Below are 18,959 nucleotides of genomic sequence, written 5' to 3' on the forward strand. Positions count from 1 at the left end.
ACACACACACACACACACACACACACACACACACACAATAAACATTCTCTCTCTATTTTGTAAAATTAAATTGAATTGAATTTTATTTCATTATCAGGTACAACAATTACTTATTCCTAACCATCCATCCTTTTCTTGGTTTACCACAATGAATAAATTCATCCCCGGATGAGAATCAATGTCCTAAGACATCAAATGTATGCATACTCAATCTTAGACCTTAGATATCCAGCAGTTAATCATCTGTTGTATGTTCATCTCCCTGATAGCCAATCTTAATTTTTGCTAGCTCACTTCCTGGCTAGACTATGTAGAGCTTTCATATGTAATGAATGGATAGGATTCTTACACCATGAAGTATATGAAAGGAATTAAAACACCTACAGACCGAGAAATGTGACATTTTTCTTTAAGTAAGAGGGGAAATCTAGTCAAGGACAAAAAAACGAGTACACTGTACACAAAAAGGCCCACTTGGATGCCAGTTAATAAGCAGCAATCTAGCTCTGTCTGTCCTAAAATGCATCACCCAGATTGTAATTTTCTTTCAAAAGTATATTTCAGTAAAGTCTTCCGTATGCATTCCTACATTAAAAAACAAGTATGTAATTATGTATTCTAAAACAATCTCAATGATAAAGAAAAGAAATAAAAAGCTAAATCCTGCTTGAAAGACAACAAAAATTGTGGCCCTAAAATGGCATTTACTTAAGCATTGGCACCACTGAACAGTGTGATGGCATCAGGCCTGTTGTATCTGAATACATACATCAGCCAAAAGTCTCCATCCTTCCTCATCAATTTAGAATATGGCATCACATCCTTAGAAATTTTCATGTGTCTAAATTTTTCTGAATTTGGCTTCTCTTCTTCTAAAATTCATCCCAGGGATCATAGGAAGAACTGTAAAGTATGTACTAGCTTTTGCAAATGAGAGAGCTTCATCAGTATAGGAGCTGGTATGTATATAATGGCTGTGAGATCATGTCATGTGGATAATTTCTATCAAAGAATGAATAAGAAAAATAGTGGACAGATCCAACTTTAGATATAGAAAGATTAACTGGTAATATTCTAGTTTCTTTTTTCCACTTCATAATGTCATTAGTGTTTGCTTACATATTTCAACTGGCCAATCCTGATGTGAAGGTGACCATAGTCGTTAGTCAGTGGAGGACACCAACATGTTATGTGGTGCAAGAGGCAAGACACTCATCCAATTTTTATGCCATTGCTTCCCATACAGATAATGAAAGGTAATGTTATCATCATTGTTTACATGATGGCCTAGCTGTACAAATGCTTCTTTTACAGTGCCTAAATGTTGGGTATTTATTAAATACACACATGACATGGCACTCCACATGAAAAGAATTTGAAAATATGCTCCTATAAACCTACATTTAGAAAACAGCTATAAAATATTTACCAAGATTTTTTAAGAAGAAATTTGGATTTGGAATATGCTGAGTTTTAAAACTGAAATAATACAAATTGATACAAATGATGCAAAAAATATCAATCTTGGGGTTTACTTTACTGTAGAGTCTGACTTATCACTCACCCAAAGAACTACCTCTTTTTACTAAAAGAAACTAAAATTACACATACCTTACTCAAAGGGGTAGACTGAGCATTATTGTTAGCATTTGGGTCTTTTAAATGTATTTTCCAAGTTGCTGTAGAGTTGAAGTGTTTATCTGCAGCATAACATCGCCACAAACACTGTATCAACATGGCAGCAGCTGGAATCTGTCTGTTGAAGTGTTTTTGTCTCTGCTTCTGTTGGACTTTGAGAGCAAAGCCAGAGCCAAGAATACCCTGTGAATGATAAGGACACAATTATTCTCCACAACAGGCAACTGAACTATGTAAGCAATTATTACATTAGTATCAATAAAACCAAAACTATAATATCATGAGACTTTCCAATCCTTTCAATAAAAGACAAACTTCAACACTGTATCATAAAAACTTAATGCATAATAAAATCTAATTGACAACAATTAATTGTCATTAATGCATAAAATGACTCATATAGAAGATAAACGCTACTGTCAGAGTAAGTACTATTTCTCAAAAATGGAGGTAATGTACACTGATGACAAGTCTACTGAATGATGATACTTCCAAACCATCAGCTTTCAGATCATAGTATAATGCATTTAAGTCCCAAATGAAATACTTTATGGTCGATGAACTTGAAAAATGACATTGTGAATGTACATTAAATAATTTAAGGTAAAATGCAAACTTATATAAATTTTTCTATATCTGATTTACTCAATAAGTTCTGGAACAAATCATGTAACTAAATAATATAATATAAAATAATATATATATATATATATATATATATATATATATATATATATATATATATATATATATATATATATATATATATATATATATATATATATATATATATATATATATATATATATATATATATATATATATATATACTCACAGCAGGCAAGGCAAAGAATGATATGGCAAAAACACTGAAACATGAAGCCACAATCTTGCCCATCCATGTCCTCGGCACAGTGTCCCCATATCCTATAGTGGTCACTGTTATCTGAAAAATCAATAAATATATCACATAATAACAATGTACATATCTTCCTACTTTGCATACATTTGACTATCACTTCACATGTGCATTATCTCTGGAAAGTTTGGCCATCACTAGACAGATTCCATCTATGCTTTAGCAAAAATATGCAGTCATTTTCAGTAATTCCTACACTAACATTTTAGCCCTTCTTTATAGGATTTCCTACAGATTTCAATCATATGTAAATTCTTATTACACATAGTAATCTGTGTCACACATCTCAATATACATTTCCTTTCTGCAAATTTTATGGGAAAATCAATTAATTAATCAAATGTACTTTTACTTAAATTTGCCACACTAACTTTGTTATCTAAAGAGCAGTATTTATGAAAAATGACCAAACATATTTTATAAAACACAAACAATTAATTGCTTCAAAATTTGTATCCATTTTTACTTTAATTGCAAGATATTTCAGGAAGCATTTAAAAAAAGAAATAACAATAAGCAAGAAGTAGCTTGTGGAATGTTCTCTCCAAGAGACATCATTGCACCCTGTGGAACAAATAAACCTTGCAATACATTGTATCAATTTATTAGTTTTTCAGTTTGGGAAATTTACCTTATATGTAAGTAGATCAAAGAAAGCAATACATATTAATTCTGTTACCTATAACTTAATGACGGTAATGATTAGAGAACTAGATCTGTTAATAGTAGCATGATGTGATGTTATGCTAAAACTGCATACAAACCCACCACAAGATCTCTTACCAATATGATATTTGACCATGTAACAATAGGGCTTGCAAAGGCACTCATTGTCCTATAATCAAAAATGTTATTCTACCAAGCATTGCAGCTTTTGTTTAGGTTAGTCCCTAGAGTAGAGGAGACAGTTTGAGCTACCCTAAGCAGACAATATTAGCTACGAAACCTCTAGATTCGAATACGACAACGCAAGTTTCACCAGTAGTGTAAAATTTGATCTGCTATGATGGCGGGTAACGTGCTACCCTCCATCGCTGCAGTTTCTCTACATGGAGTATTGTAAGTGAAGGAAGGTTAGGATGGCTCAGTGCACCTACTAGCCTGGTTTATGTGCTAGTAGGAGGAGAGAATTGCGCCAGTGGGAGGTCAGTGCGCTATGGGATATTGCACACTCTTGTCATGTTATTGTGCTAAGAGCTTTAAGTTCTTTATTTTCATCCAAAAGTTATCAAAATCATTGTCATTAAGTAGTTAGTAATTCCTATTGCCTGTCAAGGAGTTAAGAAAAAAATAAATAAAAAATAAAAAATAATAAAAATAAAAAAGATTCTAAACTAATGTTTTATTTCCACACATAATGTATTGACAAATAAACAGAAAGAAACTGTTAGTTATTATTGAAAATCATAAACAAATAAATCTCCAACAGAATTCAAACAAAAATGTTGAAAATTCTTCATGTAGTTTCATTAAACAGTAGCAAGACGGCTTAAGCTGCACGTATCACACAAAAAACTCAACATCCATTTCCTCAATGTCTTCCTTAGGCTTCCCACTCAAATCCATCCCACTCACACTTTCCACATGCAAGCAGCTGTGAAACAATGCACACTTTATTCTTTCTTTTGCTCTTGTATCACATTGACATTTCACATAGAGTTCTTTCATATCTTAATGAAATCATCTGAATCATCCTCCAAGATTGGCTCGTCCACACTGTCAGAAGAGTCTGTCTCCTCGCCTTTCTGCTTTTGGGAGGCAGACAGAAGTGCCCTGAACTGTTTTCTTCCCTATTGCTCTTCCTCTCCTCCTCTCATTTCCTCCTTTCTTTTTCCTTCTGCTTTTTTTTTTCTCCATTCTCCTCTTTGCTTCAGCTTCTTGATCCTTTGTCTTTTCTCTCTTCTCTCATTCTAAGAATATTCAGATTATTTCATTATATAGTAAGTGATACAAATAAGTGTTATATACCAAATCACATGAAGGTATTTCCTGTACATGTATTACAATGTGACATGTCAGGTCAAGCGACGTTGCTACTCAATCCAAAGCAGGATTTTCCTTGGGGAAAGGGGAAGTCAGGTCACCACGCAGGCACGCACATGCAAATCAACTCATTTTTCATCTGGTCGCCACAATGGAAAGACACACTGACACTTCCCTGTCTTACTGTGTGTTGTACAACCAAACCAAGGACAAAATGTCTCTCTATCCAATGATCTTCAATAAATATGTCAAGCTTGGGCAATAACTGAAATAAAATGCTGTCTCATCTTATGTTTCTTCTCATCACTCATTATGTTAGACTGGGTATCTTGAGAGAATATGAATAAATATTATGTAAATTACCAGTCTCATTTTCACTTTCATAACCAGAGCCTTTACTGTATTTAATTTACTTATGACATAATCACTTGCAAATATCTTCATGTCTCCTGTGTCTCCCCTCCTCCCCCTTTTTTTTTTTTTTTTTTAAGCAGAGTCATGCATTAAATTGAATAGAGTACAGGGGATCCTCACAATTCGACGGGGTTAGGGCAGTTTTACATCGGTCGAATCAGCGTTTATTCAAATCGTGAAGCAATTTTTCCCATAAGATACTTAAGAATTAGGGGGGATAGGGACCAACCTCCAGCCTAGACCCCCTCAAGACATCACTATAACCTTTAGAAAACACTAAGTTAGACTAAATCAGTACTATTAAAGGCTTCATTTATATCTAACTTTTTTTTTTATTAAACACATTAGGGTGCTGTACAGTATATTTTTAGAAATGAAAACACTTGCAGCAGTCTCGCAGTACTTGTACCTGTTCTTCCAAATTGATAATACTGTTGATCTAGGGACACTTATTTGCATTGCAACGACACTGTGAGCTATACCTACTTTACATTTTCTTATAAGCTCAAGCTTATCTTTGAAAGGCAGGAAATTGTGCTTCTTAGGGCTGGAGCTGGAGGTGGCTTTCCGTCGTCTTGAGTCAGACGAAAGAAAAATTTTAGTCCAATTAAGATTTATGGATTCTAATTAACACCTTTATAATAAAATCAATTTTCATGTTAATTGGAATGATGCTATAATCTCAAATCAATAGAATCTTGATAAGTAGATGTAAATATATTTGTATATATATATATATATATATATATATATATATATATATATATATATATATTTTTTTTTTTTTTTTTTTTTTGTCCTAGCCTAGCAGTGAAAAATAGTTCAGTTGTTTGTTTACATTTCCCTGGCACTGTGACGTTCCAAGGCTTCTCTTCCAAGGAACAACTGGCCAAGATGAGCAGCTCTGTTGTTTATGAGTGGACAAAGCTGTCTGAAGAGTTTCTCATAGAGATCATTAAAGGCCAAAAATAGCAACGATTGATAAACGTGACAAAGGCGGAAGGGAGCTTGTGTGTGATGATCAGTGTCGACAAAAGTTGACAGTCTTCAGAAAGTTGACAGAAAAAGTTCACGGAAAAGTGGTAGTGTGACGCCGCCTGCGACACACAGGATAGCGTCAGTTTACACTTTTGCCTGGCGGGTTTGCGGCGAATTTGGGGTGGCAGTGTATTTGACCAGGTGGGTGGCATGCGAGAAATGAATGTGGAATTGGTGAGTAAGTCGGTCGAACCTTGAGGATTGGGTATTAATTAACTGAGTTTGAAGTGGTGATAATATGAACTGCGAACGGTCAAATCATGAGGATCCCCTGTATTATTATTCCATTTTCCTTGAAGTAATGAGAGATATGGCAACATTGCAAGATTATTGGCCCAACCCTGTGGGCCAGTACAATTCAGTTTTACTATAGCTTAGTAGTGCCCCACCCTGGTTGGCGCACTACACACTAAGGGCATTTTAAGGCAGGTTTACCCACACAATTCCTTGTTTGTTGACATAAACATGTTTGTCCTCAACCATTTGACAGCCAGGCATAATAAAGATGAATTCATTGCCAAGTTATGTTAGTTTTGTATGAAAATAGGTGTCAGTGACTAACACTGACAATCATGTATTTACCTAGTTGTACAGGGTTCGAGCAGGGCTCCTAGTGTCCTGTCTCTATATCTCCACTTATCCAATTTTTCTTTAGAGCTATGCACATTATATGCTGTAACACCATCATTCAATGCATTCTACTTTTCCACCGTTCTATGTGGAAAACTGTACTTTCTAACATCCTTCACACACTAACTTTTCCTAATCTTCTTTGCATGTCCTCTTGTCCTTCCAGCTTCTTGTGTCACCAGCACCAGGTCTTGCTTGTCTATCTTTTCAATGGCATTAACTATTTCATACATTGTTATTAGGTCTCTTTCTCTTCTATCTGGTATTCCCATTTCCTTCAGCCTTTCTTCATGTGTTAGGTTCTTTAGTTCTGACACCATCTTTGTAGCTATCCTTTGAATTGTTCTAATCTTATATCCTTTTTCAAGTTTGGTGACCACACCACTATTGCATATTCCAACTTTGGACTTATCATACTTGCAATAATATTTTTCATTGTATTCTTTTCCAGGTACTGAAATGTCACCTTAATATTAGTCACCATTTCATACGTTGATCCTATATCTTACTTATGGTTTCTCTGGGGCTCAGAGTTTCTTGTACAATCACTCCCAAATCTTTTTCCTCTTTAGCCTTCAGTATTTGTTCCTCTCCCATCAAATAGTTCCATACTGGGCTTCTCTTACTCATTCCTAATTCCATTATGTGGCATTTCTTGGCATTGAATTCTAACTTCCACTTCTTACTCCACTCATAAATTTTGTCTACATCTTCCTGCAGCAGCAAACAGTCTTCTTGGTTCTTGAGTACTCTTAGCAATTTTGCATCATCAGCAAACAAATTAATATAACTGGTCACTCCATTCTGTATGTTGTTTACATATACCTGGAACATAATAGGGGCTAACACTGACCCTTGTGGCACTCCACTTGTAATGTTACTCCAGGATGAGTATGTATCTCTGCTCACAGTTCTCATCTCTCTGTCCTTCAAGTAATCCCTTATCCAAGCTAACATTATTCCTCTCAGTCCTATGTTCTGTAACTTCCAAGTAGTCTGCTATGAGGGACTTTATCAAAAGCCTTTTTTATGCCTAAGTACACAAGAGTCTACGCATCCATCTCTGCTTTCCGATCGTTCTACTACTCTTGAGTAGAAAATTAGTAAATTTGACACACATGATCTTCCTGTCCTGAACCCAAAAGTTTGATATAACTTGTTTTTCTTCCAGATATTGTGTGCTATTAAAACATTTAGTGGAAGTCAATGTACCTCAGTTATGGTGGAAAACACACTGCCTAGTTCTCTCTGGTGTGCACAGAACAATGGAAAGGTACTAGTGGGAAAAACTTGAACTTTGCCTCGCTATTTCCATTTTCTGTTTATGTGTTATGGTACTTAATACGGGATTTAATGCACAGATCCGCCCAGCGCAGAAATGTAACACAGGAATGAACTTCATGAAGCTATCACTAGCCTTTTCATTATAGATATGGCAATAATTTGCTCATAGTTATGTTTTAAGGAGGGGGATATTAAAAGCATAAACTAGTGAGTGTTGCACATGATTCCACATACGAATATTAAAAAAATATAATAAATACATTTCCCATTTCACAAGAACATGGGAACAAATTACAAAGAATATATACAACATTCAAATCTTTATGCCACTGTACACACATATGGTGCCACATCTCCCCAGTGGGAAGTGGGTATTCCACCTGTACAGATCCCACATGGTCATCTTGAACTTGTGTTTGCCCACCCAATGCCACTTAATATGGAAAGGTTGTGTGAGCAGGTTAAGTATACATGATGCAGCTAAGCAATAAGAAATTTATCTCATTATAAAAAACGTCTGTTGAAAAGTATTACCTATATCATATACAAAGCATGACTCCAGCATGAGTAGAAAGAGAGAATATTGGCTCAATAGCAAAGCATGTGATTGCTACTTAGACTAGTGGATGTTGTCATCATATGAAACTGAAACATGGTAAAATCTTGTTTTGAACTCTGGCGACATAAACTCTTGAAAGGAAAACACAAAAGAAAGGTTCATGAAGCACTTGCCTCTTCCCCAGAATGGAGGTGGGACAGCAAGGCTATATCCCTGATAGCAAATATCTCAACCATTCAACAAAGTTCCCACATAATGTAGCCAATGATTTCAAACTTCAAAGAGAAAATGTTACTAAGGCAGGCACGTGGGGCAGACAAGGAAAAGAGATCAATGAGGGGGAAGACAGATGAGCCATAGAAAAGAATAATTACTGAGCACATGATAATCTGAGGAAAGAATACTTGAGAGAAGGAAAGACAGATACACAGGTGTTTTCCAGATGGCAGATGTCTGATGACCACACCTATCAATTGGGTTAAGAGGTGGGCAATGGCCAAATGACACTTGATGATTTGAAGAGAGGTGAATGACAGTAGTAAACCTTGGTTTAACTCAGCCTGTTCTCGTGCTATACATGATAGAGAGGTTGCCCACAAAAGGTACTTGAGCCTTCCATCTCCTGAATCTCATGCACTTTACATCTCTGCCCGGAATCATGCCAAGTCTGTTCTTCAACTTGCCAAACACTCTTTCATAAAAAGAAAATGTCAAAATCTTTCAAACTCAAACTCTCCTCGTGACTTCTGGCATCTAGCCAAAAACATCTCAAATAACTTCACTTCTTCATCTTTCCCTCCTTTATTTCATCCTGATGGCACCACTGCCATCTCTTCTGTCTCTAAAGCTGAACTCTTTTCTCAAACCTTTGCTCACAACTCCACCTTGGACGATTCTGGGCTTGTCCCTCCCTCTCCTCCTCCCTCTGACTATTTCATGTCTACAATCAAAATTCTTCGTAATGATGTTTTCCATGCCCTTGCTGGCCTAAACCCTCGGAAGGCTTATGGACCTGATGGGGTCCCTCCTATTGTTCTCAAAAACTGTGCTTCTGTGCTTGCACCTTGCCTGGCCAAACTCTTCCAACTTTGTCTATCGACTTCTACCTTTCCTTCCTGCTGGAAGTTCGCCTACATTCAGCCTGTTCCTAAAAGGGTGACCGTTCTAACCCCTCAAACTACCGTCCTATAGCTTTAATCTCTTGCTTGTCTAAAGTTTTTGAATCTATCCTGAATAGGAAGATTCTCAAACATCTGTCACTTCACAATCTTCTGTCTGATCGCCAGTATGGCTTCCGTCAAGGTCGCTCTACTGGTGATCTTCTGGCTTTCCTTACTGAGTCTTGGTCATCCTCTTTTAGAGATTTCGGTGAAACTTTTGCTGTTGCGTTAGACATATCAAAAGCTTTTGATAGAGTCTGGCATAAAGCTTTGATTTCAAAACTGCCCTCTTACGGCTTCTATCCTTCTCTCTGCAACTTTATCTCATGTTTCCTTTCCGACCGCTCTATTGCTGCTGTGGTAGACGGCTACTGTTCTTCTCCTAAACCTATTAATAGTGGTGTTCCTCAGGGTTCTGTCCTGTCACCCACTCTCTTTCTATTATTCATTAATGACCTTCTTAACCAAACTTCTTGCCCTATCCACTCCTACGCTGATGATACCACCCTACATCTTTCCACGTTCTTTCAGAGACGTCCAACCCTTCAGGAAATCAACAGATCACGCGGGGACGCCACAGAACGCCTGACTTCCGATCTTTCTAAGATTTCCGATTGGGGCAGAGAAAATCTAGTAGTTTTCAATGCCTCAAAAACTCAATTCCTCCATCTATCAACTCGTCACAACCTTCCAGACAGCTATCCCCTCTTCTTCAATGACACTCAACTGTCTCCCTCTTCCACAATGAATATCCTCGGTCTGTCCTTTGCTCATAATCTTAACTGGAAACTTCACATCTCATCTCTTGCTAAAACAGCTTCTATGAAGTTGTTTTTTATGAAGTGTTGTGAGGCGTCTGCCAGTTTTTCTCGCCCCTCCAACTGCTTACTCTGTATAAGGGCCTTATCCGTCCCTGTATGGAGTACTCTTCGCATGTTTGGGGGGGGTTCCAGTCACACAGTTTTGCTTGATAGGGTGGAATCAAAAGCTTTTCGTCTCATCAACTCCCCTCCTCTGACTAACTGTCTTCAACCTCTTTCTCACCGCCAAAATGTTGCATCCCTTTCTATCTTTTATCGCTATTTTCATACTAACTGTTCTATTGATCTTGCTAACTGCATGCCTCCCCTTCTCCTGTGGCCTCGCTGCACAAGGCTTTCTTCTTCCTCTCATCCCTATTCTGTCCAACTCTCTAATGCAAGAGTTAACCAGTACTCTCATTCATTCATCCCTTTCACTGGTAAACTCTGGAACTCCCTCCCTGCATCTGTATTTCCAAATTCCAACGACTTATCTTCTTTTAAGAGGGAGGTATTGAGGCATTTGCTTCCCTACTTTGGCTGACGTTTTTTGCACTTTTTACATTTTTTAGATAGCCAGCACTAGAGTGAGCCTTTTTTTTTAATCTTTCTTTTTTTGCCCATGGCTGGCCCTCTTCCCTACGTAAAAAAAAAAAAAAAAAGTAGTAGTAGTAATAGTAGTAGTAGTAGTGGTGGTGGTGGTGGTGGTCTTAGTAGTAGTAGTATTAGTAGTAGTAGTATTAGTATTAGTAGTAGTAGTAGTAGTAGTAGTAGTAGTAGTAGTAGTAGCAGTAGTAGTGGTGGTGGTGGTGGTGGCAAAAGTAGCAACAGTAGCAGTAGCAGTAGCAGTAGCAGTAACAGCAGCAGCAGCAGAAGTATATACATAGTACTGTACATTATTAACACCATTAAAACTAATCAGGAAACAAACAACATAAGCCACTTGTATAATAGTAACTATCTGGAAGTTATCATGTGTCGCTGCAGGTCTTGCTAGTGTCAGCAGCCACATGGATGCATTTATGTACCCCTAAACGTCATTTGTTTTCTTATTAATATCTTTTAGAATCACTTTAAGGCATTGCTAACTGATGTTGTGATTGAGTAAAAAAAAGGATGTGTTAAGAGCATTAGGGATGTATTAAGGTGGAAATTCGATGACTCGATATCAATATCGGTTTTTTGGCTCTCCCATTCCTATTTTTTCACTGAATTCAATAATATTTATACACAAGGTGTACGTTTATGGTGTACATCTTCAGTGTTAATTTGGTACAGAAATGTGGCGTAGTTTTTTTGCAATAAATATTTTTTCGGTGATAAGAAAATAATTCAAAATACCATTATAAAATCAAAACTAATAACAGTGTGGCAATTTCCTCTTAACCACATATAATATACATAACAACAAATAAATGTCAGCATCGGCATACACATAACCTATGTTATAAAAATTTCATTACACGCCAAATTGTTACCTTTTTTTCATAAAAAATTTGAGTTTATAAGCCTGTTGTAAATTTATTTGAGTGAGTTGAGTTCATGCATTATCATGCTGGCATTTGTTAAGATGAGGTTGTTGATCATTTTGCTGCAAAAGTTTTGAAATTGACCAATTACTGAAAAAGTTATTCAACAATATATGCTGAAAAACTGAAAGTCGAGAAAAACGCATTTTCTGTGAACATCTTCAAAACCCCACATAACTCACTCCAATATGTACCAAACTCAGATATGTACTTACATAATCCCTTGACAACTGTTTGGAGGCTGGTAGTGGCTGTTTAGATAGTTTCAGGCCATGTTACATCATGGGAATGTCGTCTATATAGCCTCTCTGAATGGTGAGCTCTCACTTGCCTGTCAGCCTTACAGGCTCCTGGTCCCGTTATTATCATATTAGAATATATAACATATCACTGATAGGTTCTGAATGGTGAACAACACTGTCACATTTGTCACACCGAAGATTTATAGTACAATCAAACAAATAACTTGTCACTTTTGCGGTGATTCCGTTGCCACATTCACATTTCACCAAATTGAAAATTGTTTGCAGTCTTTGTAATGATATCACTAACAAGGCACTATCCTCACTAGTTTGGTGAACTTCACTCTCCTCTGGTGGCAGGAGACTATGCCTGTAGCTTGCAGCAGACACGTGAGGGTCGGGAGTGGCAGGGGTGGTGGCGGCGGAGGTGGAAGCCTCGCCAGTACTACCACCACGTGTCTCAGGCTCCTCACTTTCTTCTCTTTTCCACCTTTTCAAGGCTTTCTGGCGGGCTGTTTCAACCTGAGTCTTTCTTTTACCACTTACACGTGGCATTGTCACAATTTGGGGACTCAACACGTGTAAAGTACGATCAACAGGTAGGCTGCAGGCACGCACACTTCCTAAGGCTGTATCAATTGGTACTGAGGATTTAGCATCTTCCTCACCCTCACTCAGGCTCACTGCCTGATCCTAAACTGTCGTACAAGTACATCACGCAAAAAAAAAAAAATAAAACAGCTCAAAAAAGGAAATAAATACAAGCAAAACAAAGACTAGAAGAAAAAGGGGCGTGTGCGCGCTTGGGTATTTAAAGGGCCGGCCCTTTAAACCCGCCATTACCAGGTAAGCAGTGCGTTATGCGCCTGGCAACTTCGGCCATAGCTTCCCTCTCCAGAGACGAACCCAAGTACCAAGTTTCCAATTTTTCAATTTTTTTGACCAAATTAACGAATTTGGAAGTAACAATGGATGCTTTCAGATCAGTTTAGCTTATGGGCTATAACAAAGGTGGGCAAATTTTTCAGTACAAGGGCCACACTAAAAAAAATTCACAATCATATAGGACCACTCAGTATATTAACCCCAATTAATCAGTATTTAAAAGAAAAATAAAAGGTTCTTAAATAAAGACCTACTGTCCCATGCACACGGCCACCTGTGAACAGAAAACAAAATGCTCACAATATTATTTCTCTTTCAAATTCATTAACATTTGTAAGGCCACATGAATTGCTTTGGCAAGCTGCATGTTGCCCATGGGCCATGGTTTGCCCACATCTAGACTATACAGTGAAATTCACTGTGCAAGATTTTGCCATATTTAAAAGTTTATTTTAAACTTTCTGGCCACAGATAATATTTTTTTTCTTATCAAGGTTTGCCCATATCTGGACTATACAGTGAAATTCAAAATGAAAAATTTTGTCATATCTAATATTTTATTTTAAACTTTCAAGCCATAGATAATTTTTTTTTTTCTTATCAAATGTACAATAGTGTCTGGTAGTATTAACGATTTAGATATAGGAATTAGTAGCAAAGTATCAAAGTTTGCAGATGATACTAAGATAGCATGTGCAGTACAGGGTGAAAAGGACAATTACAGAATACAACGAGACCTGGACAGGCTGATAGCATGGGCAGACAGGTGGCAGATGGAGTTTAATTCTAAAAAGTGTCAGGTTATGCATTTAGGTAAAGACAACACAAACTTTAACTATGAGATGGAGGGATGTTGGCTAGAGGCAGTAGATGGAAGGAAAGGATTTAGGAGTAGTGATAGACAGGACTATGAAATTTTCAAAGCAATGTTTAGAAGCAAGAAATAGGGCAAATAGGATCCTGGGTTTTATAAATAGAAATGTTAGTTATAAAAGTAAGGAAGTGGTGCGTAGCTTATATAATTCCTATGTTAGGCCCCATTTAGAGTATTGCATACAGGCCTGGTCACCCCACTATAGGCAGGATATCAACATGTTAGAAGCAGTTCAGAGAAGAGCAACTAGGATGATACCAGCTTTGAAGCGCCTGGAGTATAGAGATAGATTAAAGGCATTAAACATGTTTTCATTTGAGAGGAGATGTATAAGAGGGATATGATAGAGTTATTTAAAATGTTCTCAGATACAAACTACATAGATGTGAGATCTTTCTTTACCTTAGAGGAGGGAAGTAGGACTAGAAATCATGGCAGGAAGATTAGAAAGCAAGGCTGCAGGTTAGATATAAGAAAATATTTCTTTAGTCATAGGGTGGTAGACTTCTGGAATGCATTGCCAGAGACGGTTGTAAATAGCACTAGTTTGACAATGTTTAAAACAGATTAGATAAGCACTTAAATTTATTAGATTTATAATTATGTATAGCGCTGCATGATAGTTTTATAAGAAATTTACTATAGTTAAACAAGACATGATCCCCATGTATGGGGATTACAGATTGTAGAGGAATTCGATGCAGGACTTAGCCCTGTTAATGGGCCAAATATTTAGAATTAGTATATAATGTATTGTGTACTTGTAAGTGTATCTTTAAGTACTGATGACAAGGTCGCTGTGCGACTGATACAGGATAACCTAGATGGGCCCTGGTGGCCCTTTGTTATCCTATTATTTATGTTATATGTTATGTTATGTTATTTCTGGATTGTCTGGTATGAAAACTATATGTTTATCAAATCCTCCAAAAGACTTGCTGTTCTAGCTTGATTTCTTTTCCAGCCAGTATAACAAACTTAATTTTGAGATATTACAGAAGTGTTCACATAAAATCGATACTTATATGATAAAAAAAGGAGTTTGAATGGTTACTTACCACACCCCACCACAAGGCATCAGCATAGCTTGAAAAGTCTCCATCCCCATCTTCATCATCCTCATCTTTCTTTTCAGCCAAATACACAAAATAGGATGAAAAGATGAGGCCCAGGAAACCAATGTATAGTGTTGTAATCAGTTCCTGCAAAACAAAAAAATTTGTAAGCTATCTTATGCTTGACAAGGTGCTGTTTTTTTATGGGAAACTAATGAATATACAAAAAATGCCAGCAAAACATACATTCAGCTAAAAATTATTGTGATTTTACTCAAGTTTTTTGTAAAACTAACAATGCCAAAGACGTTAATTTACGACCACAATATTCCAGCTCATGCATCAACCCTGTGCCATTAACCACAGTAGCAGACCAACTTTAACAATGTTTGGCCAAGTTAACTGATTGGTTGCCACACACACTGCCCCAAGACAAAACAGTACAATCCAATGAATGGGTGAAGCAACGCTGGGAACTTTGTTATAGGTATATTGGCGAGTTACTCTCTCATGGTAAACTTGCATATTTTTGCTGTCCTGGATAAAGTGGCGAGTTACTCTCTCATGGTAAACTTGCATATTTTTGCTGTCCTGGATAAAGTGTGTTTCACACATGTATCCTCTTGGAATTGGCTAGTGTGATTACAATAGGATCCTCCTAGGAACAAATTATGTTCAATATAAAGTATTCATGCAAAGGTATTGTCCCACTTTATATAATTTTTACTGTCATCAGTTAAATGCTAGCCACTCAAATAACTGGAGAATTTATTGATTTATACCACATCCTGAAAGTAACAAGGAAAAAAAAAAAAGAATAGTGACACTGAACACAATAACCATTTCATATTCATTCGCTCCTTAGAAAAATACTTTTACATAAAACATCAAGTTACTCTTCCTTCATATTCTATTCTGATAACTCTGATATGGATTTTTATTATGTTCTTTATCCATTTAAGTAGGAACATCTTAGTGATAATAATATAAAAGGAAATTCCAATGCCACAGAATCAGTAGCTATACATCTTTTCAAGTTTCCATCATTCACCTAGTACAAGTAGGGTAAGACTGTGAGACAATTAACTCACATCACACACTGGGACAGCAAGATCACAACCTCTCACCTTATATCTATGTAGTACCTACTTGGTAAAAGGAAGGGGTTAGGGTTAATGCCTATCAACTGCACCCATTTGCCTTAATTTTTCAGAGCTGTCCAGAATTTGTTTGTTTAGGAAGGGAGTGGTTAGTGGTTACCATCCTGTGCCCTGTGGTATGTAAAGGCCTTCTGGGTGGTAGTGGTACATGAGTACTTTCGAGATCATATGTGATTTTTAGTTAAATGAAATTAATCAATTTCTCAGAAAAGAAAAAAAAAATTATTGCCTTACACAACATAATTTGTGATTGATCAGCTGGTAGAGAAGAAACACATGTATCCCTTGCTTTAAACTGAGTTATGTTTCCTATTGTTAGTTCTGATAATCTGGGATCAATCGGCTCATGGAGAAGAAACAGATGCATCCCTTGCATTAAACTGAGTTGCGTTTCTTGTTTAGTTCAGAGAGTTTATGTTCTACTTGTGAATAAACTGATATTTGCAAGAAGTGATGTTTTTTTTCTAGTACCTGGTAGTACGTGGGGCCTGTACCATACCTCCAAGTGGTATTCGCTCAGGAAAAGTTTGGGAACCACTGGTCGAGATTCAGGCTTTTGACGGGCAGCTACTCAGCACTGATATTATTTTCAGTCGTCTGTTATATAGCCTGGACATTGTCAGTTCAGTAAAAAATAATGTATAGGAACTATTTCATCCCCATATTGATCCAGTCTTCTTAGTAAATCTTTCGCTGTTTGTCTTAGATGTATAAGGGATTATTTATAGTTTTTGTTTCTATTCCAGCGCTATCTGAACATGCACATTTTCAGTTTTATTAAATGAACATTATCCAGGCAACTTAACAGACATCCAAAAGAGAAATATGAGGATGATTTGCTTTAATTGTACACCTTTTGTGAGTAAAGAAAGTCAAGACGGCTGCAAACTGTGTGACATCCACGAACATGACAGTGAATGACAACACCGAGACCCGAGTTTTGACTTAATCGAATCTCGGGGTTTCTCGGTTGTCAACAGAGCGTGCTAATCACTGCTGATACTGCGTACCAAGGAGGTTGAATCAATCTAAACTCCGTGTTGCGTACTGTACACTATGCATTGACAAGAATGGAGTGATACGGAGAATGATCAACAGGTATACTACTGTACAGTGTTCTATTGTACAAGAAAAAGAAAAAAAAAAAAAATGGCAGATAACAGTAACCTCACCTGTCTATGAATGAAGACGACTGACCCAAGCAGCCGCCAAGTGCCGCCCTGTCTGTCCACGTGCAGCATACGCAAGATCTGCAAGAATCGAATGCCTCGGATGGCCGACGTGGCAAACACCTGGCCGTTGGATCCTACACACAGAACCACCACTGACGCCACCACCACAATCAAATCTGAAGGGTAAGAAATTAAGAGGCAAACATTGAAAACCAGACGGAGATTTAAGGAATTCAGATTAAAAGCCAGTAGAATTGAAGGAACTTTCAGACTGTAGGTCCAACACAATAACATAAAACATAAGGTTACAAAAGACCAGTCGACTGGATCCAAACAACTTAAGAATTTTTTAATAACCTGAAACTAAGATATTTAGATCTGAAATAAATAAATTAAAGCACAAAATTTACAAGGAAAAATCAAAGAATGGGACACAGAAAATTGAAAGAAAGGAGTGGCAGAAAGGTCTATAGTTTACTCGTACAATTATACAAGAAATTCAAAGAAAGCATAAAATAGGAAAGGTTTTACGACATCATCAGATATATTATATAAGGCAAGAACTAACAACTTTAAGCTAAAAGATAGAAATAGATACATGAATGGGGACACAAAGTGCATTATGTGCAACAGTGAATTAGAAAACCTAACTCACTTCCTATTACAGTACCCAGCTTATGACAATAAAAGAAACACAATAGTGCAAGCAGAAAGACTTAATACGGAGGAAGAAGACATAATAGGAGAATTGTTATTCAAAGAAGAAATGATCGAAGAAACAAAGACAGTGTTAAATGAAATGTGAAAAAAAAGAGGACAACCAAAAAATCTAGAAAACTGAAAACGGATCAGTGAAGAACAACAAAGATCGTGAGGGAAGCGCCGTTACAAAGGCAAGGCTTCCTGACCGACACCAAACAGACAGACAAGCTTGTTCAGTCGATTTACGACTTCCTTCCATTGTGACCTCACGGAGAAAGATTTGTGTCCAGATGAAGAGATGATGTTGGAGTTGGTACAGGAAAAAGAGCACATCTGGGGTCCTATATAATAATGAATTATACAGCAAAAAAAACCCCGCAAATCGACGTTCGATGACATAGCTGCATCTCTCCAAAACTATTTCCATCTATCTATGCAGGATGATGTTGGAGGTGAAGATTGAATACTTGTGATGATTTAATTTGATAATCACCAGACGAAGACACCTTCTTGGGTGTGTGTGTGTGTGTGTGTGTGTTTAATTAGTTGTATTTACCCAATTGTAGTGTACAGGATTCGAGCGGGGCTGTCTCCATATCTCCATTTATCTAACTTTTCCTTAAAGCTATGCATATTATGTGCTGTAACAACTTCCTTATCCAATGCATTCCACTTTTCCACATTAACATTTTACATGATAGTCCAAATATCTTGCTTATGTGTTTTTTTGGGCTCAGATTTTCCTGTATGATCACTCCCAGATCTTTTCCTCATTATTTCATTATTTGTTCCTCTCCCATCAAATAGTTTCTTAACGGTCTTCTCTTACTCTTTGCTAGTTCCATTATGTGACATTCCTTGGCATTAAACTCCAATTTCCACTTCCTGCTCCACTCATAGATCTTGTTTATATCT

The 18,959-nt window shown here is 36.9% G+C and overlaps 1 protein-coding gene across 1 annotated transcript in view; it reads right to left on the reverse strand.

Annotated features, from left to right (window-relative positions):
- LOC123520130 (potassium voltage-gated channel subfamily KQT member 1-like) overlaps positions 1-18,959 on the reverse strand; it is a 123,733-nt gene that overhangs the window by 103,508 nt on the left and 1,266 nt on the right. The window contains exons 2-5 of the mRNA XM_045282063.1: positions 17,343-17,613; positions 15,014-15,157; positions 2,474-2,584; positions 1,612-1,821 (exon numbers count right to left, since the gene is read on the reverse strand). Coding sequence (XP_045137998.1) covers positions 1,612-1,821; positions 2,474-2,584; positions 15,014-15,157; positions 17,343-17,613 — 736 coding nt within the window. The remainder of the gene's footprint in view (positions 1-1,611; positions 1,822-2,473; positions 2,585-15,013; positions 15,158-17,342; positions 17,614-18,959) is intronic.

The sequence above is a fragment of the Portunus trituberculatus genome, chromosome 46, assembly GCF_017591435.1.
Source record: "Portunus trituberculatus isolate SZX2019 chromosome 46, ASM1759143v1, whole genome shotgun sequence".
Taxonomy (NCBI): domain Eukaryota; kingdom Metazoa; phylum Arthropoda; class Malacostraca; order Decapoda; family Portunidae; genus Portunus; species Portunus trituberculatus.